Consider the following 27259-nt stretch of genomic DNA (forward strand, 5'->3'; position numbering starts at 1 on the left):
GTAGGGGGCATGCAGAAGCTGAAGCTTTTGTAAGTGTCAAAGTTGTTGCATGCAGTGGTGCACTTCTGGGTACTGTTTAATATGCTGCACTACATCTGCACTATGAGATACCTTAGCCTAGGCAACACAGGTGATGTGATTGTGAAATGAGGAAAAGAAACTCCACATTTTTCAATTACATCACCTGTGTTTCCTAAGTTTACGAATGACATTGTGCAGATGAAGTTTAGGTCTGTCCACGGACACAGAAGAGGTCTGGCCTTTGTTCAAGAGTGAAGTGGACATGACTTACTTCATTGGTAGGCCTTCACATGTATTATCTCTTCTGTATTCTTCAACAACTCGAAATTTCATTTGGAACCCTGAGTAGGCCTCACCTCAAACAAACCTCTGGATAGGACACATCTTATTGGCATCCTGAAACAAACATTTAAAATGTTAGTGTCTTGCGACACTTTTGTGAAACAACAGCAGTGCAAAAGATGCACCATTTTTTAAGATAGGCCTCACTTCATCTGCATCAAGATACTGTTAGTTTAAAATGTATATCTTTAGGACTGTGTACGGGGCCTGGAGAAGCAGAAGCTTCTGTAAGTGTCAAAGTTGTTGAAAAACTGTTTGTCCTTCAATCTTTTCCCTTGTCTTTTCTAATTTTTAAAAACATGTTTTAATATTTTTCAAACGTTTGTTCTCTCTTTCACAGATTGAAAGTATAAAAACAAAAAGTGAGTAAGTTAATGACAATTATAAGGTAAATGTTTTGTACTCTTTTCGTTACATTTCTATCACATTCACCTACTAGTAGTTTGACAGCTTCATTTCTTTAACCCTCAGTTTCCTGCCTTTGCTACTTCCCTCATTCCTTTCTCTATTACCTACTTACTCTACTCCTTCCATTCCTTTTCTCAGTCCCTCTCTTCTCATAGTTCCTCACTCTTGTTCACTCACTCCGTCTCTATTACTCTTAGTGTCTTTGACTGATCACTCTTTCACTACTTGTTCATTATGCTTCTTCTGTGTAGTTGAAGCACACTAAGGGGCATATTATCAACACAGCCAATAAAATTATTGCTGTTTTTATTGGCAGAAAAGTGTTGCAAAAGTTGTTTTAGCGGCAGTTTTCCGCCGCAAAAGCGGCTTTAGCGACACATTTCTGCTGATAAAAGCTGCAAAACTTTTATTGCCTATGTTGATGATATGGCTCTATGGTATTTACATTTCTTTGCTGTTTCAATTAATCTTTTTCTGTTATTTTTTCTTTTTTGTTTTCTGTTTTTTCTCTCTGTTATTCCACATGTTTTACTCTGAGTTTGAACATTCACTCACATTGTCCAAGAAACTCTTCTTTGTTATTGTTCTACTCTCTTTTTTTTTCTTTCACTTCCTTATCTATTTTGTTTTTCACAATTATACCCTCTTAAATCTTTTCTTCGGTAAATAGATCTATTAAACAGTATCTCTGGTTTACTCCCTATAGCTGTCTTTCTTTTAACATCACTCTCTGTTTACTTTCCTTATACTTACTCTTCTTTTTTTATTTTTTTTATTTTTTTGGGTTCGCTCCCGGTTCGCGAACCGGGAAGCGAACTGGGAAGCGAACTAAAAGAAATAGAGCTTGCCAGAGTGCTAAACATTCTAGCAATTTTTTTTGAAAGGGGAGGTAGTTCTGAAAAGAACTTTTTTTTTAATGTTTTTGTTGTTTTATATATTTTTTTTTTTTGAACATTTTTTGTTTTTTTTGTATTTTTTGAACAATTTTATATATTTTTTGGTTTTTGTGGGGGGGAAACAACAAAAAACAGGCATTGAAAAGGGCTCAACAGGAGCAAAAAAAAAATTACTGTCTGGGGCGGTTAGGACAATTGTGATTGTTATAAGCTAGGTTGATTGAATGAATGCTCATGTTACCACATGATATCAATGCACCGCAGTGCAGACAAGTATATTTCATATGCCCAAAATTCTCCTGGATGTTTGGCACGGTTTCCCGTGCCTCTGCTGCTGTCAATGATATTAACGATGTTGACCTGGCCACAGGAGTTGCTGTTGGGTTTTCTTCCATGTCACGTATCTCCGCCCGGCTGTAATTCAATGGATGCCACCTGTTCATGTGCCGATGCATGGTATAGTTCCCATAGCTATACTTTTTATCAGTCCCTCTTGATAATTTCTCTTTGCAAATGAGGCAGGTGACATACCTCGCATTTACTTTCTTCTGCCCTGGAGGGATTGAAAAAACTGCCAAATGAAACTGGCTTTCCTATGGGAAACCGGGGGCACCTCTTCCAAGAACTGTGGTCCTTCTCTCTCCTCTTCCTCTAGTTCTTCCTCTTCCTCCTCTGTGTTGGTGATGACCTGGGGAGGTGGTCCTCTCTTCCCATGAGGAGGTGGAGGTGGTGGTGAGGGTGCACCAGCTGAAGCAACTACTGAAGCCATTGCTCTACTATGAATAAAGGTCTTCCTCTCACAATGATGAAAGTCAGAGTGAGGAAAGAAGGAGGGGTTTTCATCATTTGGGAAAAACAATAGTTCTAAACCAATGAAAAGTGTTATTTTTAGGTCACCTGACCTAGCCTTACATGATTATGAAACCAAAAGTTAAATGAACCAATGAAAAGTTTTATTAACAAGTCACATGACCTCTCACGCTTACGTTACGCGCTGCGGAACGCGCCCCGGATCGCTTCCGGGTCGCTGCGCTTCGCGCCTCGGTTCGCGCTCCGGAGCACTTCCGGGTGCGCTAACGCGGCGCGTCATAAGACGCATTACGCGGCAACGCGATACGTCGCGCTTTCGCGAAGCGCCGCGGATCGCTTCCGGGGAGCTGCGCTTCGCGTCTCAGTTCGCGTACCGGAGCACTTCCGGGTGCGCTAACGCAGCGCGTCATAAGACGCATTACGCGACAACGTGATACGTCGCGCTTCCGCGACGCGTCACGATGTTGATTTCTAACGCGGCAGTTGCGCTAACGGAACGTTTACCGGTTCGCGGACCGGGTCGCGGCATCAAATTGAGCTAACGGAAAGTTTCCCGGTTCGCGAACCGGGAGCGAAACAAAAAAAATATTTTTAAAAAAAATTATTAATAAACATATAAAATATATTTTTGGATTTAAAGAAGAATACATTTTACAGCTATAGATATTAGCTTTTAAAAAACCAATGAAATTCACTGAAAAAACCATAGGTTATAGACCATATATAGTTAGAAATTAGCATTTACAAAACCTTGAAAATTCACTGAAAAAACCATAGGTTATAGACCATATATAGTTAGGAATTAGCATTTAAAAAACCTTATTTTACTCACACAAAACCATTGAAATTCCATATATAGTTAGTTGTACTAACTATATATCGCGCACCCGCAATCCACTGCTGATCATGTCACATATTACATCATTCATGACATGGTCAGTGACATCACTGATGACATCTCAAATGACATCACTGATGACATCACTGATGACATCACTGATGACATCACTGATGACATCTCAAATGACATCACTGATGACATCACTGATGACATCTCATTTGACATTACTGATCACATCACTGATGACATCATTCATGTGATAATACAATGAACCTCTTCAGACTCTAATATAACCTTAGATACACTCAGTGTAAACATACACTCACAGACTGTCACTCATCCATGGAGTTACTCAGACACCTAGTCAGTCATGCAAAGAATCAATCACACCTCCATGTTCTCAACTATACAGTTATACACACCTTACTTATTCAAACATATACTAAAACATATTTACTCTCTTATACAATCCTGGATACAAGTTCACAATGATGCATACAGCCACTCACACATTCACTGGCTCCTATGCACAGTTATTTATATATGTCAACTCTCACATGTACTGTATTTTACATATGTACTTACTTTGACATGTAGCACTGAGATATCCATTCACTCACCAATACACTCATGCACACAGTCAACCGCCCATACAGCTGTTTCCACATGCACTTTTGAACCCATACATCTAGTGAATCAACTGCTCACACATATATGCACAGAGCCATACACCTCCCAGCCACCCACACACACACTCACTCTCCCATACAAATGCTTGGCCAACCAATCAATAACCCATATAGTTACTCATATAGCTACTGATCAACACATGCAGCAGTTTACAGAACAACAGACATAATGATGCACAAATTAAGACAGTTTAGTCACTAACCCATGCATTCAGTGAGACACATTTAATCACTCACTCATACAGTCAGTCACGCACCTACTAAATCCTTCATCCAGACACTTCTACATCTACTCATTCTTCAATATGTAAAACATATTTAAACTTTACAGAAACACACAGTCACTGGATGATGTCATCAGTGATGTCATCAGTGATGTCATTTGAGATGTCATCAGTGATGTCATCAGTGATGTCACTGACCATGTCATGAATGATGTAATATGTGACATGATCAGCAGTGGATTGCGGGTGCGCGATATATAGTTAGTACAACTAACTATATATGGAATTTCAATGGTTTTGTGTGAGTAAAATAAGGTTTTTTAAATGCTAATTCCTAACTATATATGGTCTACAACCTATGGTTTTTTCAGTGAATTTTCAAGGTTTTGTAAATGCTAATTCCTAACTATATATGGTCTATAACCTATGGTTTTTTCAGTGAATATATATATATATATATATATATATATATATATATATATATATATATATATATATATATATATATATATATATATATATATATATATACATATATACTAGCGGCCCGTCCCGACGTTGTCCGGGGAGGAAATAGAATGTCTGCAATCGTTGTAACAGGCAAGACAAATTTATTTCAAAACTTGCCTGTGCGTCCGCTCAGAAGCCCTCGTTCGGTACAGCTGAAGGTGAGCGTGTGCTCTTCTGTTTGTTGTCCTTGCCGCAATATGCGAACGTGTGTGTCCGCTCCCGCCCACGCCCCGATCGCCGCAAAATGCACGCACTCCCCAAACAAGGCGCGGTGCCCTTAGACGCCCCACATCACGTCAACGGCAAACGCCACAACTCCTGCTTCTGAATGCTTCCGGCGTCTGACGGCACACGCCCACAACAATGCCGAAGGGCACGCCCACTCGTGAACGCTAGTCCCACACAGAACGCTTCTCGCAAGCTGTATAATACCGCGGGCTTTTGCCGAATGCACACGCCCATCGCTGTATGCACACGCCCATCGCTTTACAGCAGAACGCACACGCCCACAACGGACTACTTTGTCACAAACGTTCTTTTTCCCTTCTAATGTATATGTTGGGCTGGTGTATAGCCTATGTCCATCTGCTGATACTCTCCTTTCCAACGCTATATTGGGTGTTCCGGTTGGCGCTGTGGTTCCGGAGCTTACCCGCCTCAACGGTTTGGGCTCCCTCTTTATAATATTAGTATGGATATATATATATATATATATATATATATATATATATATATATCAATCTCACAAGTTTTGCCACAGTGAGGACGCCCACACACAGGGTTACTCCCTAAGGTAAGTGTTTGCAGCACAATGTAACTCCATGCCTTCCATCGATAAGTATGCGGCTCAACGTGTTTCAGACACTCCGTCCTTTTTCACGAGCCTTGAATCAAAAACACAGCAACTGAATGTTGAACATCTTTTCTGCTTTATTAAATTTTCCTGCCCCATTGGGCGTTACTTTATGCCACGATGAGCAGTTGAAGTGCATTATGGTATTTGCAGTGTTCACATTAAAATAGTCTCTCAGTGGATGCTGCTGTATTTAAAAAATAATATCAATGTATTCCAACAATGTGGTGACAGAAAAGCTGGCTCTTCGGGTGTTGCCGATACAAAGTCACTTACTCTTGAGTCCTTTGTTCCTATGTCGTTGCTCAGATCCCTGAGCGCCGAGGATCCGCTTTCAAGCGGCGGTTCATCCTTGCGACCGGCAAGGCCGCTAACATCAATCTCACAAGTTTTGCCACAGTGAGGACGCCCACACACAGGGTTACTCCCTAAGTAAGTGTTTGCAGCACAACGAAGCTCCATGCCTTCCATCGATAAGTACTCAGCTCAACGCGGTTCAGAGACTCCTTCCTTTTTCACGAGCCTTGAATCAAAAACACCAACTGAATGTTGAACATCTTTTCTGCTTTATATACTTACCTTAAATATACTTATCTTTTGTTGTAAAGGTATATTCGTGGTACAGTCATATTCTTGATATTTCATACGTGGTAAAGGCATTGCCGTTCTAAACACAATGTTGTAAAGACTACATGGTAAAGTCTGTCTTCCGGAAGACAAAAGAGGTACGGTGTTCCTGGGTGGCAAGTTGGCCACCTAGTGAGTACTCAGAGTGGTGGGGAAGTGGGGAATACCTCCTTTAGGAACTCGGACCCTCACACACCCAGCAAGCTAGGTGTCATGCTTCATCATATGGGTCTCCTTCTCGTCGAGCTGGCGCTGCAATGCTCGTTTGGGCACCCATAAAGGGGCTCTTTATCGGAGATCTTTTGTTTCTTGCCGTATAGGTGCCGTGGGTGTGAGGGGCCTGGTAAGATGTAGATCTGGTGTGTGGGTTAAAACAGGGAAGGGAATCCTATATAGTTATTTTTTATTCTGGAGAGGTCACAACCTGATTAAAAAGTAAAAAGAAGGAGGGCAACTATTTTGTTTTAATCTGACAAAAATTATGCTTTACCCCTTAGTGGTCAACATGTTTCTTGCATATAAAATGTCTGTAATAGATCAGTTGGTGATTCCTCAGGACCTAGTGACTAAATGAAAACTATCTACAGTGTGTGGTGTGGTTCTAAATACCACCTCTACTCTCGGTAGGACGTTGCCCCGGAGAAAAGCAGCCAACCTAGAGTACAAACAAAAAGGATCAAAAAACCAAATGGAAATATTGGTACATGGTCCTTTTAATTCCAGTGGGTGTGTTTCACCGTACACAACCTCTTTGAATCTATACAAGTGATAAAAACAACATGATTCCATGCATATCACATTCTAAGTGTGCCTTCAGTTGTATTTAGAATATAAAACCTCTGTGTAACCAGTTAGAGTGATTGAACATCATGGTGAGTGTGTATCAGCTCCCCTCTTAAGGATTCAAGTTCTGCTTCGTCAGACCGCAGCGGAGTACATGGACACTCAACGTAGTGTCGCTGTTTATTAAAAGGAAAAAACAAACAACAAAATATGTGGCTTGTAGGCACAACGTTTAGTTGCTAAGGCCATGACTCTAGAGCATTAAAATTGAAAGTGGGCATGGTTCAGGTTAAAGTAAGCCCATAGTCGTGAAATTGGTATCATTTGACAAGGTTATTCAACAGACTCAAAAGTTCCTGCCTGCGTAGCTGCTGGCGCCTTCACCATGCGCTCTGACACCATGCCAATCGTGCGGTGTGTTAAGAGCGCCTACAGCCCCCAAGCTATGTCTTAGTGCAGAGCTCTACAGAACATCAGAGTCCGCGTACCCTTCCCAAAGACCAGCGGTAACTTGTCAGCAATTGCCAGCACCTATTACCTCTCCATACTCACCTGCTCCCGCTCAGAGCAGTCCGGCTCACCTACCCGCTCCGCTGCATCAGGAAGGAAAAGACAGGTTGTCGGTTACTGTCTTAAATAAAGGCGTCTTCCCCATAGCATGATAATTGCACTTCGGTGTTTATCACACGACATGAAAACACCTCTCACATCAATCAAAATAAAGAAAAAACACTTCATGACTAATCGCTCTACATGGTGGCACGTGCTAACCATGTATGTAAGCGCTTCAGTGCCCCACAAAGAGGTAGTAAGCACTATATACATGTTACAATATAATGCAAGCAAAGGCAAAAGTGATCAATGAGTTTACAATCCCATTGTTCAGAGTCAATAAAGTGCATGTTCAAGTTGTAAAGAAAGATTGATATAATTAATCATAAAATACGTGCATCTCAAAACAGAAGTAGAAGTGGGTGAGATTCCTCATTGCCAAAAAAAGTGTTGTAAATGAAGTCAAAGACATAACCAGGAACAGGTAAGTTCTTCTTTATTCAGCCCACCATGATATGTGACCTTCCATTGCCTCCCTCTGAACCACCTGCCCTCCCCATTTAGAACAGAACCTTGACATCAAGGTTCTGTTCTAACAACACAAATACAACACTGGCAAAGTAATTTGGATAGATCTGAATGGCTTTATGGCTAAACCAAGTAACTGGTGGGTATATAAGGCCCATAATATGGTCAGTTGTCACACCGTGATGCATACGATTTAAGCAGCAACGGCTCCCTCTGAAAGGTACTGTTTCCAGCAGCCCAGAATGTGTAAACGGAAATGATGGTACACAGAACTTCAAGCATTCAAAATGGCACAGTATGGAAAAAAACAAGTTAATGTTTTGTATCATTCTACTCCCACGTTCTCGCATGTGCCCCCACCATGCCTCCTTCTATGGTACCACTCGACATTCTTGATTTAATTTATTAATATACTATTATATCTCTGTTTTAGAGAAAATGCCACTATTTACATCAAAGGTGTACTCAAAAGCTCGATGAAGAATGCTTGGGACTGCTCATTCTGCTGTAGTATTAGAATGTTCTGCTGCCAAGTTTTTGACTGGGAATCAGTCACGTGGTAAATACGATGACATCTTAATTCTGTGCCCGAAATGCGGCCAACGTATAATATTAATAATGCATTTTAAAAGGTTTCTCTTCTACAGCTCAAATAACTGAGTGAAATGTGTGTAAAAGAGCTGCAGGCATTTTAATGCATCGTTGAGTGTTCTTCATGAGTATTAGGAGTGCATCTGAGGATTGCACCCATGAGTGTGGTCAACATAAATGTGCAAGCTAGAAGGCACAAGAAAAAAACGGTTTGTGTGTGTACCATAACATCATAATGTTTGTGTTACCCTTGAACTAAGGCACCTCACTAAATTGACAATGATGTTGTTTTTTGTTGCAGATATCAAGTATAATATCAGTAAACTACCACGCAACCCCCCTCGTGAAGAAATGATCGGAGAAGGTGATGAAAGATACACTTACCTCACCGATGGCGACCTGATAAAGACTGAGGGAGCCACCCTCAGGTACTGCATCATGCTGATCCAGCTTACTCCTGATAGCATTTCTGAGCTTTAGACTATACAACGTGCTTTGTGGAAATCGAATTATGACTAAATGTGCTGTGGATGAGTACCGTTGTACTGTGGCCATCTCAGTACCTGCATCAGATGTTCAATGCAGAATTAGATTGCATTACATGCCTCTAGGGGGGGGTGCTGTTTGTTTTGTTTAGGTTTTGATTTGTACTGTTTTACACAGTGCCGCAGTTTACCACTTGCGTCAAAAATGTGAAAAATTCAAACATGGGCTCCTTTTTTGCTTCATATTTGTGCAATGGTCAGTTCTTTTTGCGGTATCGTGTTTGTTGCAGAGGAAATATGAACATTCATTTTTGCTGTGCTCAAACTGCACTGATTGCCCCCAAAAAGACGCAGCTGAATCAGCCACCGCTTAAAAATATTCTGTCTGGTGGAGGGGGTGGGGGGAATGGAGAGAGAGAGAGATAGCTGCGAGAGAGCGAAATATTATACTTCTATTCCACTGTATCCATACCCCATTCTCCCGCCTTTCTAAGTGTTCTAGTGTTTCTGACCCCTCCGACAAAGCCCTGGTCACGTGTCCTTTCGATCACATATAATGCATATAATTTTCCTATATTCCAATATGTTTTCTATGTACAGCATGTCCAAGCACCTCAGGATTTACATGAATAATATACAACTAATTACTGAATGCAGATCTATGTGAATAATTTTACGTGGAGATATTTAGGTTTAGGGAAGTCCTGAGGCAATTTCAGTTAAAATAGTGGGAATAACTCTAGCTGGTATCTCGCCCGTCGGTTTGCACCCCGAAGAATGACTCAGTTATCCTCTCCTTTAAAATGGTTTTTATTTAACTTTTTCTATAGCGTTGACATGATCAAAATATTTTTACATTACTTTACAGGGAAACAAAAGGACCTGAAACGACAAGAGGGTAAACAAACGTACAGCTTTCATTGTTCTGAGACATGCTGAGTCAAGCATCTGCCAGTTTTGGGGATTAGCAGCAGGAGAAGGGTGGCACACAAGGAGACAGAGTCCAGGAGTGGGTAGTTAGTCAGATGTTGATGTGACTCGTCAATGGAAGAGTTTCATCTGCATGCCAGTAGAGATTGCAAGTTGTAAGCAGGGTGTTAAAGCGTGCAGAAGCCAATCATACGGTCCACTCATTCAGAAGCAGGTGTTTTTTTCCGTTGATTTTTGGAGAATATAGAGGATGAGTCCTGCTTTTGTTCCATTCCAGGCTTTTTGATCAAAACCTGAAAAGGATGTGGTAGGAGTAGAGGGTTTGTCCCATCAAATTATTTCCAGTTGTAGATAGCTGGCGCTGCTCGGCAGGCTCTCTTTGCCTGACACTATCAACTTGGTTATAATGGTGGAGGGAATTCAGTTTTAAAGCTTTGGGAAGTATGTAGGCAGATCTGTAAATACAGTGACCATGGAGTGGAGCAACTTGAGTTCAACAGCTACAGATGTGGTATGGTCTTGTGTCAGTGACCAGCCATGCAACTGAAGGAAGGTTCAGTGGTGCTATTCGCGTCCTAGGGCAGCCAGTGAGGAGGGAGCCGCCATATCTCTTCTTGAGGTGACTAGTGTATGTACGATCTATTTAAGAACTCCTTAGGAAACTCCTCATGTGACTGAAGATACAATTTAAATCGGATGGGGGCAATATTCCAGGTTGGGAGCTTGAATGGGTATCTCTTTAATGATCAAATTCCTATATTGTGGAAGTGATACATTGCCAGATCATTCTTGGACAATCTGAGAACACAGACTGGTTAAATGTTGATTGAGATAAATGAGTGAGTCTATTTAGAGGGCTTCAGTATTGGGCTGTCAGGTCCAGGAATGGCCTTCTTCCGGACTTCAGAGTCAATGAGTTAGGGATTGTGAATCTACATAGAAGATGGCTGTTTTCATTTATTTGTCTCTCTCCTTCCCCTGTGACTGACCTAGACCTCCGGGGGCCATATTATAGTATACATTCTTGTGGATCTGTTTACAAAGTAGGATTATCAGTGGTTTAATAGTAATATTTTATTAGAAAACCTGGCAGTATTGCTGGTGTCTTATTTTTTGCGATGTTGCCCAATAAACACTTTAAAATGATATAAACACTACTTGAGGCATTTAGGGTCCAAAGTGAAGTAGACACACAAAAGTACATAAAGTAGATAAAATCCAACGCTAGGTGTCCCTCCAGGGAGTCGCATATAAGCAATAAAAAGCTCCACGTCCTAATAATCATTCACTCGCAGCAGCATCTAACTAGCCATACCATTATTCAAATCCACTCAATGTTTTTAAACAATTGTGTATATTCTTGAAAAAAGTTTAAGAATCATAGATTATTTTAAATTTTCTTTTAATATGCAATCTATATCTAATGCCTTTCAAGGTTCTCGTAATTCTCTTCTTCAGTGGAAATGAAAAATTCTACACATTTGCATTTCCCAAAAGCATACAAAGTGAAACAGTAATGCATTTTAAATAACTGTTAAAAATGCATTCAGTAACAATATTGTAAAATATGTTTCCATAAACCAACGTCTCCACCTGTTCGAGACATGAATTGCTATTTTCTCTAGACAGTTGTTTGTATATTTTATTCTAAATACTTGCAATTTAGAGGCCTTGGAGTTCCTTAGCGTGGTCAGGAAAGGCCAAACTTTGGTGTCACACTGTTACATTTTGGATGTATCCCACCAAGTTTTTCATCTATTTCAATGACTTAACAGACTTTAATGTCCCCCCATTACTATATATCACAACTCTCTTATCCATTTTGATAATTAAATTCAGCCAACTTTATTGTACTCTACGAATATCATATCATTGAAAATTGTATATCCGTAAAATATAGCTCTTACTGTTCTCGAAAAACCTATACATTGGATTAAATTTTGAAAAGTCTGTGACAAATACAGACAGTTAATGAATGATAATGAATATATTAACAATACTAATTCTATTCTTAATTTCCCAACGCCTCCCATATCTTAGAACCCTCTCTTTGTGATCCTCGACTCAAAGAGTATAATTTGAATAAAGTTTGTTAAATATGAAAGGACCGTCATCAGGCATAATAACTGTGAGTGTTTGGAGGTGCTGGCTTTGATTTATAGACACATTAGTTGTTAGGGAACTCGAAATGTAATGGGATATATAGCATATTAATTGAAAATTTAAAAGTATAAGAATATTGACGATGATTTAAAAAAAGAAAGTTTGATTTAAATAAGGACTTGGCTAATCAAATGCAAATGTGAGTGCACAGTTTTTAGGTCTTTGAGTTTCCGGTTCCTTAAAATAGAGGGAGTGGTGGCCTCCTTTTTGTATTTTTTTATTTATCTTTATTGCCATTTTACAATATACAGTAAATAAAATATATACAATGATATAATCCGTGCTCCCATAATGCGCCTATTACTGTACAACATAGGGCTGATGAATGGTGGTCTCCCTTAAGATTGTACCACAAACAGATCAAGTTGTTCTTGGTGTACATGCTATATCTACAGTTGCCCTCCAGGGATCTCATATTGAGAAGTGAAGTGTGTAACCTTAAAATATTATCAGACATGAAGGCATAAGTGACTTCATGTGACTATATCAACCCTGGCAACAAGTGTAACTTTGGACATCATGTTTGAAGAGATGGCACGCGATACATATGTGTGAGTAGCCCTGCACATGCAGTTCACTAACTCCAAAAGCAATGAACACATGAACACTATAATTATGAATCCAAAAACATGAGCAACAAAAATATTGCCATTCTACTCCCAACTCATACTGTAATCCCCAAAGAGGCTGTGGTTTGCTCCAAAAATTAATTCAGCCATATGTGTATGGTACTGAGATCTTCGTTATAATAAATGCCTGAGGAAACGATATAAGGTAGGTCGTGTGACCACCCTTAGAATTATAATAATTTTTAATACTGAATATCTAGAACTGTGGCATTTACACAAGGAACATACAAGGACGATAAAAGAGTGGATTTCAGTCATGGGTGTCAGTGATGTCCTCGATCAGCGAACAAAGAATACTGTCATGTCTTTCACTGTTGGCGTATTGTGTTTGTTGGAGAAATGGTGATCCAAGAACTCGATTGCTAGTATGCTACATAGCGAAGTGTAAGGCGCAATTTTCGCTGTTTCTCTTTGACTGTTTTAATAATTTGTGAAGATTGCTCTGATAACTTTACCTTTATAGAGTGGTGCAAGGCTGTTTTTGGGGGGCCTATAAAGTGAACTTTTGTGGCGCATTCTGTGCAGTGTTACTACACTATTCTGTGGTGTTTTAAAAAGCAGCGGTGTAGTCCCACCACTAACACTTCCGCGCTCCAGTGTTGGAAGTGGGCGGGGCAGCATTCTTCCTCACGCTCCTGCTTCTAAGCTGTTTTTGGGGGGCCTTTGAAGTAAACTGGTGTGGCGTATTCAGTGCATTTTTCTGTTGTGTTTTGTGTGGCAGCAGTGTAGTCTCACCACGACGACATTGCTACCCCGCTCCAGTGTTGGAGGTGAGTGGGGCGGCACTCTTCTGCATGCTCCTGCTTCAATTTGAGCAGGATAGAAGTGAAGACGCGCCAAAGGCACACCAATGGCAAGCCGTCCCCGCCCGTCCATTCCCAGACAGTGCTGAGGGCAAAAAACCCTAATTAGATTGCCTCTCTTCAAGAATCCATATATCAGGTACTCCAAGGAAGAGGCGCTGGCCGTAGACATTCTAGCTAAGAGTTCCCATGAGATGCCGTTTGACCTCAGCTTAGCTTGGAGTCAAGAATGCTTTACCTTCAGCCACTGTAGTTTTACTCTCAAGAATTACCTACATGCATTTAACTGTTTACCCATTATATTAGATTAGGAAGCACCTTATCCTGCTAGGAAAGTTGTAAAGAAGAGGCAATGTGTATGCTAATTAACGCCCGTTCTATGATTAAACATAAATATGGACTGGCTGACCTCACAGAAAATCATCAGCCTGAGATAGTTTTTATTATCTATGTGACTACGACTGAGCCTTTGACTCGCTTTGTATTTTATTGACCCTTCAATCACGCGCTTTTTAACTTGTTTTTATTTCTTATTGCTGCTCTGGCGCTTAGCGTGAAACTGTATTAATTCCGCCTACCTTTGTGTAATGGTGCTCTCCACTGTGCACTTTAGATTTTTTTTGCGTGTTTGCACATCTGAGGTTACTCCCGCCTTCAGCGCTCGGCCCCAGCGGTTCCCGGAAGTGAGGCGGGACCGCATTGCACCGGGGTTGGCGCTCTAGTTTCCGGAATCGGCCGGCCCTATTTAACGCGTCAATGCGTCGAGCGCGCAGCGGTCGCGCGCTGCGGGCGCGCCGTCTGCGCGCCGAAGGAGCGCCAAAGGAGGGCCCGTCTGTGCCCGTCCGTGTCCCGGACGGGCCCAGGGCCCTGCCTCCTCCCTATCTTCCCTGATGTGTTTATGCTGGCTCTCTGAGGTATACTTCGGAGGAACTTAATGCCCTCAATACTTTCAGCTGCGATGCCACTAAACACTGGGAGGTGCTGGAGACCACGCTACATTGTTGTCCGGCTTGTGGGTTCCATTTTACACACCAACAGTCCCCTGCCATTTTACCCAGGACCAATGTAGACAATATTAAAGCCGGACTGATTAATGCAAGATCTATGGTCAGCCATGCGGCCGACATTTTTGAGCTGCTTGATGGCCAGGAGTTTGATCTCCTCTTCATTACTGAAACTTGGCTCACCGAATCTTGTATTCCGGTGATCGAACTTGCTATTCCACGTGGATTTAGGATCACGAGGATGGACAGACCATCTGGCAGGGGCGGTGGTGTGGCGGTTATCTATCGTGACCATTGGGTAGTGATGAATGAACCGCCAGATTCACTTGGCGACTCTGAATTGCTACACTTTGTTGTGGTCCTTTCCCCCCACTTCACTCTGGGAGGTACCCTACTCTACCGCCCCCCCCGGCTATGCCGGCAGCTTTATGGGCAATATCGAGGAGGTTATTGTGCCTCGGGCCCTTAATTTTTCTCGCTATCTCCTGCTGGGTGACTTTAACATCCATATGGACATTAGGGACTTGCCCGAATCAAGGGGTTTGGCTGAGGTCCTTGCGGTGGCGAACCTAACACAATGGGTGAACTTCTCCACGCATAAGGCTGGTCACTGGCTAGATTTGGTCTGTTCTAACTTCGAGATCACTATGTCACCCCCTATGAGGGTTACCTGGTCTGACCATGCCTTACTTCGATTCACCTGGCCCTTGGGTCCTAAAGTGCTGAAGGATTTGCCTGCCCCTCAAGTTCACGCCCAGAGAATAAATGTAACCACCTTTTCAGATTCACTTGTGGCTAATCGGCCAACGTTGCCGTTTAACCTAGAGTCTGCAGTGGATGGATTCAATGCCTGGGTTAAACATAGTGCTGCTGTGCCCACCAACAAAGGGGGCTGCAAACGGGTTAGGTCATCACCCTCTAAACCCTGGTTTTCCCACGCTCTCAGGGAACTCAAAGCCGGCTGCAAAAAACTGGAGCGAGCCTGGCGTCGTGAGTTCCGCTCTGATCTGAAGATCGATCTGCGGAGGGCGCAGAAGGTTTACTACGCAGAAATTAAAGCTGCTAAAAGTAGGTACTTCTCTGACAGGATAGAGAGGGCGGACAACAATGGCAGAGAAGTCTTTGCCATTGTTCAGAGTTTTCTCTCTCCCTGTGCTGCCTCCCCAGTTCTTCCAGCTTCTGATCTCTGGTGCGAAGAACTGTCCTGTTTCTTTGATAACAAAATCATCAAAATCCAAGAGGAACTCCGGAATTCCTGCGGTCTTCTGCAGCCCGCGCTACCCTTCGCCAGTTCTGGGGTGAAACAAACTACTAGCCAATTGTCCACTTTTGAGCCAGCTACGCAAGCGGACGTGCTGGCCATCTTGGAGTCACTAAAGTCGGGCTCACCCTCTGACCCGTGCCCCGCCAGGGTTCTGGGGGGAGCTGCGAGCTTGGTCTACCAGGAGGCCACTCATGTGGTCAATCTGTCTCTGGCCTCTGTGCCCCTCTGCTGGAAACAGGCGAAATTGCTTCCCCTCCTTAAGAAGTCCGGCCTGGACCCCCTTGCCACGTCCAGCTATTGTCCGATATCGCTGCTCCCGGCACTGGCGAAGGTCTGTGAAAAGGTGGTCTTTAGGCAGCTGAATAATTTTATTGAGTCCTCCCAGGCCCTGCACCCGGCTCAATCGGGCTTCAGGGCGGCTTTCAGCACCGAGACGGCTCTGTTGGAAGTCTCGGAGGCCATCAGGGAGTGTCTGGACGGAGGCGGCAGAGCGGTCCTGGTTTTGTTGGACCTATCTGCCGCCTTCGATACGGTACCCCATGCTTTGCTGCTGACCCGGCTGGCTGAGGTTGGACTGTCAGGCGCGGCTCTGGCCTGGCTGTCCTCATTTTTGTCGGAACGGACGCAGCAAGTTTGGATGCCTCCCTACGCCTCGTCTCCCAAGAAGCTCAGTACAGGGGTTCCTCAGGGGTCGACGTTGAGCCCCCTGCTGTTTAACGTTTATATGACCCCGTTGATCCATCTGGCTGAGCAGTGGGGGGCTAAAATAATGGCCTATGCCGACGACACACAGCTGTTGTTTACCTGGCCTAAGAATAGCTTAGATGCCAGTGTCGTCGGCTCCTGTCTATCCAACGTCTTCCGGTGGCTACTTTTAGCCCAACTTAAATGCAACGAGGACAAGACTGAGCTGTTGTTCTATGGCAATTTTCCGGCCAACTTTAAAGATCTTATTTGGCCGTCTGATTTTGCCTGTCCCAGCTCTCTTGGAGGCCTGGCAAAAAACTTGGGGGTCTGGTTCGGACAGGATCTTAAGTTTGAAGCACACCTAAAAAAACTAACGGCGACCTGTTTCTTGACCCTCAAGTCACTAAAAAGGTTCCTTCCACTGCTCCACAGGGAAGCAAAGGAGACGGTCCTGCGTGCTCTGATCCTTTCAAGGCTGGATTATGCCAATGCTCTTTTTAGCGGTCTCCCTAAATATCTCATCAACCGATTGCAGATTATTCAGAATGCGGCGGTCCGACTTCTTTTCCATCTTCCAAGAAGAACTAGTGCATCTGTCCATCTCCGAAAACTCCACTGGCTTCCAGTGGCCCATCGCATTGTGTTCAAATCTTTGGTCCTGGCCTTTCGTGCCCTGCACCAACAGGGACCACAATATTTGCACAAAAGGTTCATGTTCTATACCCCTCGCCGTGCACTTCGATCAGCTAATCTCCTCCTGATGGACATGCCGAAATTCAGGTTTGTGAGATTGGGTGGTCAGTCCATTTCTGTCCAAACAGCCCGTTCTTGGAACACCTTGCCGCTCTCTTTGCGAGCGTCAGCGACACTGACAGAATTTAAAAAAGGGCTAAAAACTCACCTTTTTAAACTCAGTATTTAGTTGCTCTTTTTTTCCCCTCTGGTCAGGCTCTGTTCTAGCTCACATATCGCGCCAGGATACTTTGTAGTAGCAGAGCGCGTAATAAAATATTTTATACATACATACATACATATACATTACAGAAACTTGGGCTGACCAGACTTCAGGCCCAGACGTAGTAGTTGCCATTCCAGCAGGATATTCTTTATTTTAAATTAGATTGTCCTCAAAATCCTGGAGGAGGCTTGGTTGTCATATACCGCAATTATCTAGAGATGAGATTTGAACCAATCACAACATTAAAATGTGAAGCACTTATGTTTAAATATCTAATATCCAAGAATATTGTATGTAATACAATTCTAATTTACCGGCCCCCGGGGTCTAGAGCCAACTTCTTGCAATCATTAAGTTCTCTTTTGGAAACTTGCTCCCATTTGTCGAATTTTGTGATTCTTGGTGATTTAAATTTCTATCTAGAAGCCTTACGGATAAGGATACTGAACTACTACTTAATCACATGCTACGCTTTAAGCTTGTACAAATGCTTCGTATTGCCACTCAGATTTTGAAGACATTTTTACTAACAACCCCACACTTTCATTTACCTCTTCCTAGCCGCTGACATGGTCGACCGCAAAGCTGTTCCCTTCACAATGGAATTGCCGGTTGAGCCAATATTAAAAAACAAAACCCGACAAACTATTAAATCCTGACCCTGGCACAAAATTGATTGCAACAAGTTGAAAGGAAACCTATCAAAATTTCCACCTAATCTGGATAAAGATTTAGATGCAGTGGCTACCTACTACTCAACCAGGTTTGAAAATGCTGTTGGGCAGCTAGTGCTGCTACTAATGTACAAAATCATAGAGATCAACCACGGTTTCGGCCAAACTAAAACTGCAAAAATAAATGCAGGAGTCAAGAACAAATAAGGAGGAAAACGTATAAGTCCCAGAAGAGAGACAGTTACAAACAGTGTATAGTATAACGCCTTCATTATGGCAGAGAAATGTAATTCTTTTTTGGATAACCTACTGCTAAAAACTTGGCCAGAGAGCTCTTCAATAAGGTCATTTCTTCAGTAAACATCAACAATAAAATCACCTCTGGCCATATCAAGCCTTCTGTGATAAGCTAGCTGACTACTTTCCACATAAGGTAAATGAGGTTTACAACCAAGTCTTTTTAAATTTGCAAGGAATTTCAGATATAGTCTAGCCAGATGGTCCTGTCTCCACACAAGAACATCTCACAGAATGTTCCCCTCTATTAGTTGAGCTGGTAAATAAGCTAATTGAATCAACTAAATGTGGTGCTCCTAATGATCATTGCCCTCCTAAAATTCTGCATCTGGTAGCAAGGACAATAGCCCTACATCTTACCATACTCTTAAATAACATCCTCAAATCTGGATACTTCCCTGCAACCTGGAAAAGGCATTAAGCATGTATTTGACAAAGAAACCCTCATTTAACCACCCCTAGACTTTAGTAGGTATAGCCCTATCTCACTACTTCAGTTTCCTGCCAAAATAGCTGAGAAACCTATAAATGCAGGACTGTCATCCTTCCTTACTTATAAACAATTGCTCAATGCATCTCAGCATAGTATTAGAGGTAGTCACAGCATGTAATCTGCTTTGATTGTACCTACTGAGGAGGTCAAAAAAATAATTGACAACGGTGGCAAGGCCTTTTAGATTTGTCGGCTGCTTTTGACATTGTCAATTTTTAATGTACTGTAGAGTATTGGAATCAGCGATTCTGCCCTGACTATGTTAGGATCTTTTCTAGCGGGTCAAAAGCAATCAGTCACTCATAGTAATGTTGTCTCTAAGCCATTTCTCTTTTGTGTGAGGGGTCCCTCAGGGCACAGCATTAAGCCCCGAATTGTTAAATGTCTACGTTACCCCCCCTGGCAAAGGTAATGCAATTATTTGGGTTCTCTATAGTGTCCTATGACAATGACACCTAGAGAGTGGCCTTCATTTCCGCTGACCTGCTGAAGGTAGCACACGCTTTGCAATTGTCTGTAGGAGGTGGGAAAATGAATGAAGAAAAACTGTCTTAAACTCAACTCGGGGGAAAACGGAGGTTCTTCAATTTGGTCACGATACTTTATTCTGGTTCCCCATGTGGTGGCCTCCGGATCTAGGCAATCTGCCCTGTCCAGTCAGGAAAGTTCAATCTCGCCAATCTATCTCACCAACAAGCTCACCTTTGCAGATCACATCAGTCAAGTCACTTCAACACATTTTTATCTTTTGAAAACCCTGAGGAAAATGTTTCTCTTTATCCCCTTTGAATTTAGGATTGTAATTGCTGCCCATCTACTATGTAGAATCAATCACTGTAATGCTGTATATAGGGTCTACGATGGCGTCTCCTGGATAAACTTCGAATTCTACAAAATGCAGCTACCCGGCTTCTATTAAACATCCCTAAATTTCAGTCTGCTTCAAAGTCAATTGTTGATCTACACTGGGAAAAAAATAGTCACCTTTAAGGCTCTTTGAGTGAGTCATAAAGCACTGCATGGCTCAGGACCAGAATACTCAAAGTCAAGTTTCTGCTGGTATGGTCCCAACAGAACACTATGCTCTGCATTTACAAAGAACATAAAGGTCCCAAGGTTAAAAAAAGCTCTCTGGGGCGGAAGAGCTTTTTACGGTCCACTGGAAAAGCATGGAACAAGTTACCGATGCACATAAAAACTCAGTCCAACTTGATCCTCTTTAGAAATTTGCTTTTTTCAAAGTAGCTCGTCTAAGTTCCTGTTTTTGTTTCTGACAGTTTGCTAGTGCCAAGACGCCTTTGTGCATTCACCCGCTTTATAAAACTAAACTTAATCTGTTTCGACAACGTTGGCCTTCTGTTGAATATCATTGAACTTTGCAGGATAAAGCAAGTCATATTTCATCCGGGGAGATAGAAAACATTATTATTAACACCCAAGGGCTTCATGGCTGTCTTTGCTGTTTTAGTGAAATAAGGACATTTGCTGACCTGCCTGGCTGATGAATAATGTCTCCTATTTCCCCGAAGTAAGTTTGCAGTCTTTGTAGCTGGTGAATCTTTCAGTAACGGAGCTACGAGTAGCAGCTGGAGGACCTGCAGCAAACTCTCATACCACCCACTCCACTGACAACTGCAGATTGTTTTTGATTTCGCAGGGCCTCATCCACAATATATATTTTAAAATGCACACATATTGTCACTGTGGGTCAGCCCAGTAATACTAAATTGGATATGCTACCTCTACACAAGCACCCTTGAAGGTCCTCAATTTAAGCTTGAGGCTACTGTATAGTGCTTTCCTTGATTCACATACATGCTGTGATTCAATGTAGAGTCTTCATCATGGAAATCTTATTTTGGATGTTGATTTTCCTGTTTACCTAGTGCACCAGTAGTGAGCATTGCAGCTAACCTATGTAGCATGTTTCTTTGTGATTATAATCAACATGCAGACACCTGAAACAACAACTCAACTACTCTGCATTTAATAAGTGATCAAGGGGGCTCGTAGAGCCTGATAACAAGATTCCCAGAGACCTTATGCCAACCCACATCCGTTGGCAACTATCTTTAGCACATCTCAGACAGCAACGTCTTGTGTCCACTCACACAAAGCAATCACCTTTAACTCAAATAAATACAGCATAGCTAAAGTGGTGGGTACCAAGCAGCAAGGAAAGCAGCTCTAGTGCCACGGAGCTGTGGCTCTACTCTCCACATCTCTGAGTCCGACACCCTTAATCACAGCAGGCCAACGGGGACCAAAAGTGCAGAAGACATAAGTGCTCTCAGCAGGTGGTGTTGCTCATCACAGGGAACTTGTTCTCATGCTCTACAGGTAAACAGAGAGCTTGAAAATCAGCACAGGCTCGCAGTTCAGCTGGAAGCAGAGTAATCACCAAGAAATGTCCAAGTGTGCGAAAGGGCAAAAATTGGAGAGAAGCAAAAGTTGCACCCTTAGGTCCCTGTTGCCCCAGAGTCATTAGGACGCCCAGTTACAGCAGTGGAAGGGCTCCACAGCATAGACTTTACCTGTGCCCTTGTGCAGTTCCATATAAGGCAGAAAGCTTCTCCATCCTGTGCCTTCACACGTAGCATGACTCTCCAGATTAGTCGTCTCATATTTTGGTTGGTGAAGAAGGAGCAGGTTTATTGAAAGCAGCCATCTTGGAGGTTGCCCTCTGCCATCCCCAATTGTAACCTATTGTTGCCCAGAGAAGAGATATTTGCAAGTTCATTGGAGACAGTTTATCAAGTAGGGGACACATGTCTGAATGAATTGTATGCTTCAGGTGTCCACATTGGAAATCCCTGGCTATTCTTTTGCCTTTCATCCATTATGTTGAGCTACAGATTATGTTTTTGTTATGAATAAGCAGAACAATCAATGTTGTCTAACTGCTGTAGAATTGCACCCATTTCAACAACGGAATTGGTCTGTAAACTCGTGCATTCAGGTTAAATCCCGTTTAATGTTGTTCATCACATGGCTGATTAAACTGTTTAATTTTCAGAACATCATACCACAATTAGAGTACAGTTTTGCACATGTGATTTGCTAAATGACTATCTAGTACAGTGGTCTTCAAACGTTTTAAGCCCCCCCTATTGTAAAGAATAATAATAATAATAATTCCTGCCCCGAATAACAACATATTTTTTCCAAATATTCTATAACATTGACAGTCCTTAAACATTACAGATATCAGTGTTAAAAATGCAATTAAATATGATTGTCAACATACTGTTCTGTTCAGCCAGGACGTACTAAAGTGTAAAATATCAGTCAAAAGCCCTCCCCCTTTGACACCTATTCCCTGCCATCATATGAAATACAAAGTGGCCTTCTGCCCTCTGTTTTCTTTCAGTAAAAAAACAAACACTTATCAGCATGATGATTCTCTTGGACAGTGCTGGTGCCCCCTGTGATCAATAAGAGCCCCCCCTAGCAGGGCACGCCCTCCAGTTCGAAGACCTCTGATCTAATAGGTACACAAGGTTATGATACTGACAAATGAGAAAAGATTGTTCTACAAATGCATTGCATATCCCTGCTGCAGTAGATTGTTGCCACTGTAGAGAATCCACACAACCAGAGATAAAGGAAAGGCATTTGATTTCCTTTGTGTAATTCTGAAACTTTCATGAATAGGGAAATGTCTTAAATCTCTTCTTTGAGAAGGCATGGGCAATGATTTTGAACATCTGTCTGAGAAAAACGTAATTTGTCTGTAAAACTATCAGGATGCTGTAGCCGAATAAGAAGACAGAAATACTAGACTTTCTTCGTCTTTTGTACATTCTATAATTCCTTACCATATTCCTACATGTCTCAGAAAGCAGGGATTTCAAAAAACATTTTGTGGTCACTGCTAGCAAGGCATTAGCTAACTCATATGGACATGCCTACTTGGCTCTTAAAAACGAACATACACGTTCTAACAGATGGTTCGAATGTTTCTTCATTTTCTAATAGTTTACAGTTCAAACAAATTCCAATAGTTCACTCAAATGCTCTTACAAGACTTTCATTCTGAACCCAGGGTTGGTTGTTGTGGTTGTTTCTCTGATTTTATGAAAGTCGATCAAGTGTACATTATTGAAATTTGAATGATTGGTCCCATGCACTAAGGCTTTTTTGGTTTGAAGAATATTAATTTGGCAGTAGTTAGATAGGTTCTATCATGGTCAGGAGTGATAATCTAATGATATAAAAGGATACAGTCATTCAGTGACGCACCAGTTTTCCTTTTCCTAGTGTGAATTTTCAGCAAGATTTATTTCAGAATTGTCAGTGTCTTGAGAAATCAGAGGTTCTGCAAAGTAAGGGCCCTATTATGAAGGCGGACGCCCCTGCGTAAGAGGGACTGTCCGCATGGGCAGCGGCGGTCCCTCCACGGCAATTAGGATGTGACCGCCACCCTGCCGGTCACATCCTGTAAGTTTTACATTGCGGCGGGTGCTGCTTGAAGCAGCACCCGCCGCAATGTAAAAAATGAAAGCAGTGTATTTGCATGCACAAAGCGACAGGCACCGCACGGTGCCTGCCGCTTCGTGCACGCAAAGGCAGGGGGGTACCATAGGTACCCCCCATGTGCACCCCCCAGCCCCCCCTTCACCCAGGGGGCCCGCTACCGGCCCGAGGTGAAGATCCACATGCTTTTCCTCGGCGGAGAATTCGCCGCGGAAAAGCATGTTTGCACAGCCATCCTAATATGTCTGGCGGTGTCTGAGAGACACCGCCACCATATTAGGCCTTTTCCGCCGCGGTTGTAAGCCAACCGCGGCGGAAAAGCGGCGGACAGAAACCAGGACCCACCAGCCATCCTAATGTGGCGGTGGGTCTTTGGTGGGTCCGCAGAGGATTTTCCGCATCCTCCGGACCGGCGGTGGCTTCCGCCGACCCGAAGGATGCGGAAAATCCTCCATCGTAATGTGCCCCTAAGTGTCATCTGTATTGGTTGAACACGCATCAGAGGTGCTCTATTGAAATATATAATGAGGCAATACTGTTGAGGGAGATATGTCTATGAACAATCCTATACATAAAAAATACATAATTATTAAAGGTTGTCTTGGAATTGTGAAATGTGATCCTTTTTTAGGTGACACCAAGAAAACTTTTTTGGCTGACAATTATCCACACTAGTAGGGTAATTAGTGATGGGGGTGTACCTATTAGCACTGAGCCATATATCCAGCAATACCTAAAAACTATTCGAGCAAAAATAAAAAGATTTATGACATTCTGATTCTGCTGTCTCTTTCAATGTCCTATTACCTTGAGCAGAACAGTGGAAGACGCCTTCTTCCTCTCACACACTGCCCTTACCCAGTATTTGTAAATACATATGTTGCTACTTTCTGCTCCAATCTCGCTCCACAATGTTGCATTTTTTTGTTTATTTTCAGTTTATTATGTTTTTCTTCACAATGTTTTTATGCAACGTAAAACGTTTAACTAAACCAGATAAAGCTACATTCTATCCTATGACTACCCTTCCCACATGTTTGTATCAAAAATGTAATGTAATTCTTGTATGTTGCATATAATGTATCATTCAGCAACTGGAAATGTTTGTCAATGTTGTATTGGCCTTTGTTGGAGAAGAATAGGCACAAAAGTAAACGAAACACTCATGTACTTATGGGGCTGTTTACAATTATCCTTAGTGTGGCTAATAGACAAGGTTTTGTAACCTGAGTATTTTGTGCAAAACGTTCTAATCATTTTATCTCGTCATTCATAGAACTGGGTAGGGAAGGTTGCATTTTTTTTAAATTTTCATATTTTGTTTTTTGATTGTCATAGAGATGTGTTGACGTGTATGAACCTCACCTATTTGAAACTAGGCCGGGGCTTCATCAGTACCTGGGTGGTGGCAGGCATCAATGGGTGTGTGGTATTGACTATTCTCTTTGTTTATTGTCTGTAAAGGTTGCTATGAACATTCTGGCAAGCGCTCCGATACCCTAGGGTTTAAGTTTGCTCTATATAAAACTCTAAATATAAATAAAAGCTAGAAATGCATATAGACACTGAATGTATTCACACACCCTACCCTGCAATTCTGCTCTGCCAACCTGTAATCATGCTCTCTTTCCTACCTATTATGTGATTCTCACATGCGTTATTTTTCCCTTCAGATGTGTCCAGTTCATATTGGCCGATCCACTGTGGCCCTGCTTAGCACCAATAACAATATCAGGTCCTACGGATGCACTGCCATAATTAGGCAGTCTCTAGCAGCGTCCCATTAGCTGTCACTGCAGCTCATTGATGTTGCTTGCTCCCATCACTGCTAACAGTCACAATATGTTTTTGTGTTAACTCAGGCCACTGCATGTTGTGTCACAGCACCTCAGCTCCTGAAATGCAGCTCAGTGCTGTGCCAGCTGACACATGTTATAAATCACATAACGAGTCCATATCACTGCAGGGATGGGAGAAAAATGAAGACTGAAGACTACATTAACAAATCTGATTGGCATACAGGTAATTCAAATTCACCTCGGCATCACACTAAGCCAGTGACTTACCGTAAACATGCCTACCCATGCCAGCTGTTGTTTCCCTGAGGAGAGCCACTCAATATCATTCTAGCCTGTGAGAGCAATACATCTCCCTCTCCTTTGGTGTCCCTGGTGGTACCCAGTTTGCATCTGCCCCCGAGCAAGAACGATATAGAGCCAGGAAGACAAGGAGATTGCGTGTGCGTGTCTGTGTATGAATATTTACATGCATTCTCCCTTGCATATAAATGATTTGCACACTTTTCTTTCATATTAACAGAGTTTTGTACACACCTGGGCACACAGATGACCACATGGCTTTGGTTTTGCTGGAGGAAAATGCCATTTTTTCTGGAGATTGTATTCTAGGAGAAGGGACCGCAGTGTTTGAGGAACTGTATGACTACATGAAGTCGTTACAAAGGTTATTGGAAATGGATGCAGACCTAATATACCCAGGTTGGTGTTACCTTTCTGTTAGTAAATGTTTTATGGCGTGCTGTAACTTTTGTTTAAGTTAGCTCTTTAGGCTGAGGTTGCATTACAATTTATACATCCTCTAGTTTTTCTCACTTTACTGTATGATCTGCTGAGCATGGCTTTCCTCGTTTATTCTATGATAATATTGGAGCTCTGCTTATTGGTCTCCCAGGGTATGGGTGATCTGTTGCAGACATGGTTGGCGACCTGAGGCTGACACTAATAATAGGTACAGACTTTTCCTCTATATCACTGTTCTCCTTAGGATACACGCCCTGATTAATAACAAAATGAATGAAATTATGGATCGAAAGTCTGAAGCTACCTAGAGTAGTGCCACAGATGGAGATGTGTAGAATTCATTCACAGGGTAAAATGTGCACACCGCGCTATCGTTCCAGCAGCGCCTTGTAGGTCAGCACAACAATGGGAAGCAGAAATTGACAATATGCAATTAGCAAAAATTAATCTTAAACACAATGGCGGATAGATATTTATTTAGGATTAGTTGCAAGACATGCACATATATATATATGATAAGTGTACATACAGTAGTCTGAAGGGATGAACCAGAGTGTTTAGATGCACACTAGTAGACAAATCTTGTACCCACAAATGTTAGGCCTGCTAGAGCTCTCTACCAGATGTTGTGCAAGTGATTGCCACTGTGAATACTTTAGTGGTCCTGAACATACCCAACAATTCGAAGGTGTAGAATGGGTGATAACACCTCAGATTGTGGCAGCAACCGCGGCCTGGGCAAACGGTGTTGACAGATGAATGGCAAGCGCCTCCTGGAAATTAAGTCCGAGACCTTTGACAAACCAGCCATCGTTCTTAGGAACAGGGGGCTCTCCAGCACTGGGCAGCCTGCAAGAAAAAAAGGAAAGCACCACAACCAGATTAAAGGAAAAACAGAACTCTTTACTTCTTTGTTCCTTGAGGACTCCCTTTAAAGGTCACACTGTAGTACCTCATTTTAGGGACCCACCATGAGCTTGGATTACAAACCGTTTTTGGCAGAAACATAAGTGTCCATCCCAAAAAATTTCTCCTACGGTGTTGCTGTATGCAGTAATATTGCATGTTTTTTACAGGGACAAATACTACAGATGAAACCTGAAGGACTTTGTCCATGGATAATGGACTGGATTTAGGGGTTTACAATTGCAAAAACAGTGCTGGAACACAGATTTCCTCAC

The 27259-nt window shown here is 42.3% G+C and overlaps 1 protein-coding gene across 1 annotated transcript in view; it reads left to right on the forward strand.

Annotated features, from left to right (window-relative positions):
• The window catches only part of LACTB2 (lactamase beta 2), a 216236-nt gene that overhangs the window by 75640 nt on the left and 113337 nt on the right, over positions 1–27259 (forward strand). Inside the window, exons 3-4 of the mRNA XM_078687161.1 lie at positions 8977–9103; positions 25858–26036. Coding sequence (XP_078543287.1) covers positions 8977–9103; positions 25858–26036 — 306 coding nt within the window. The remainder of the gene's footprint in view (positions 1–8976; positions 9104–25857; positions 26037–27259) is intronic.

Source organism: Lissotriton helveticus, chromosome 4_1 (genome assembly GCF_964261635.1).
Source record: "Lissotriton helveticus chromosome 4_1, aLisHel1.1, whole genome shotgun sequence".
NCBI classification, from domain to species: Eukaryota; Metazoa; Chordata; class Amphibia; order Caudata; family Salamandridae; genus Lissotriton; species Lissotriton helveticus.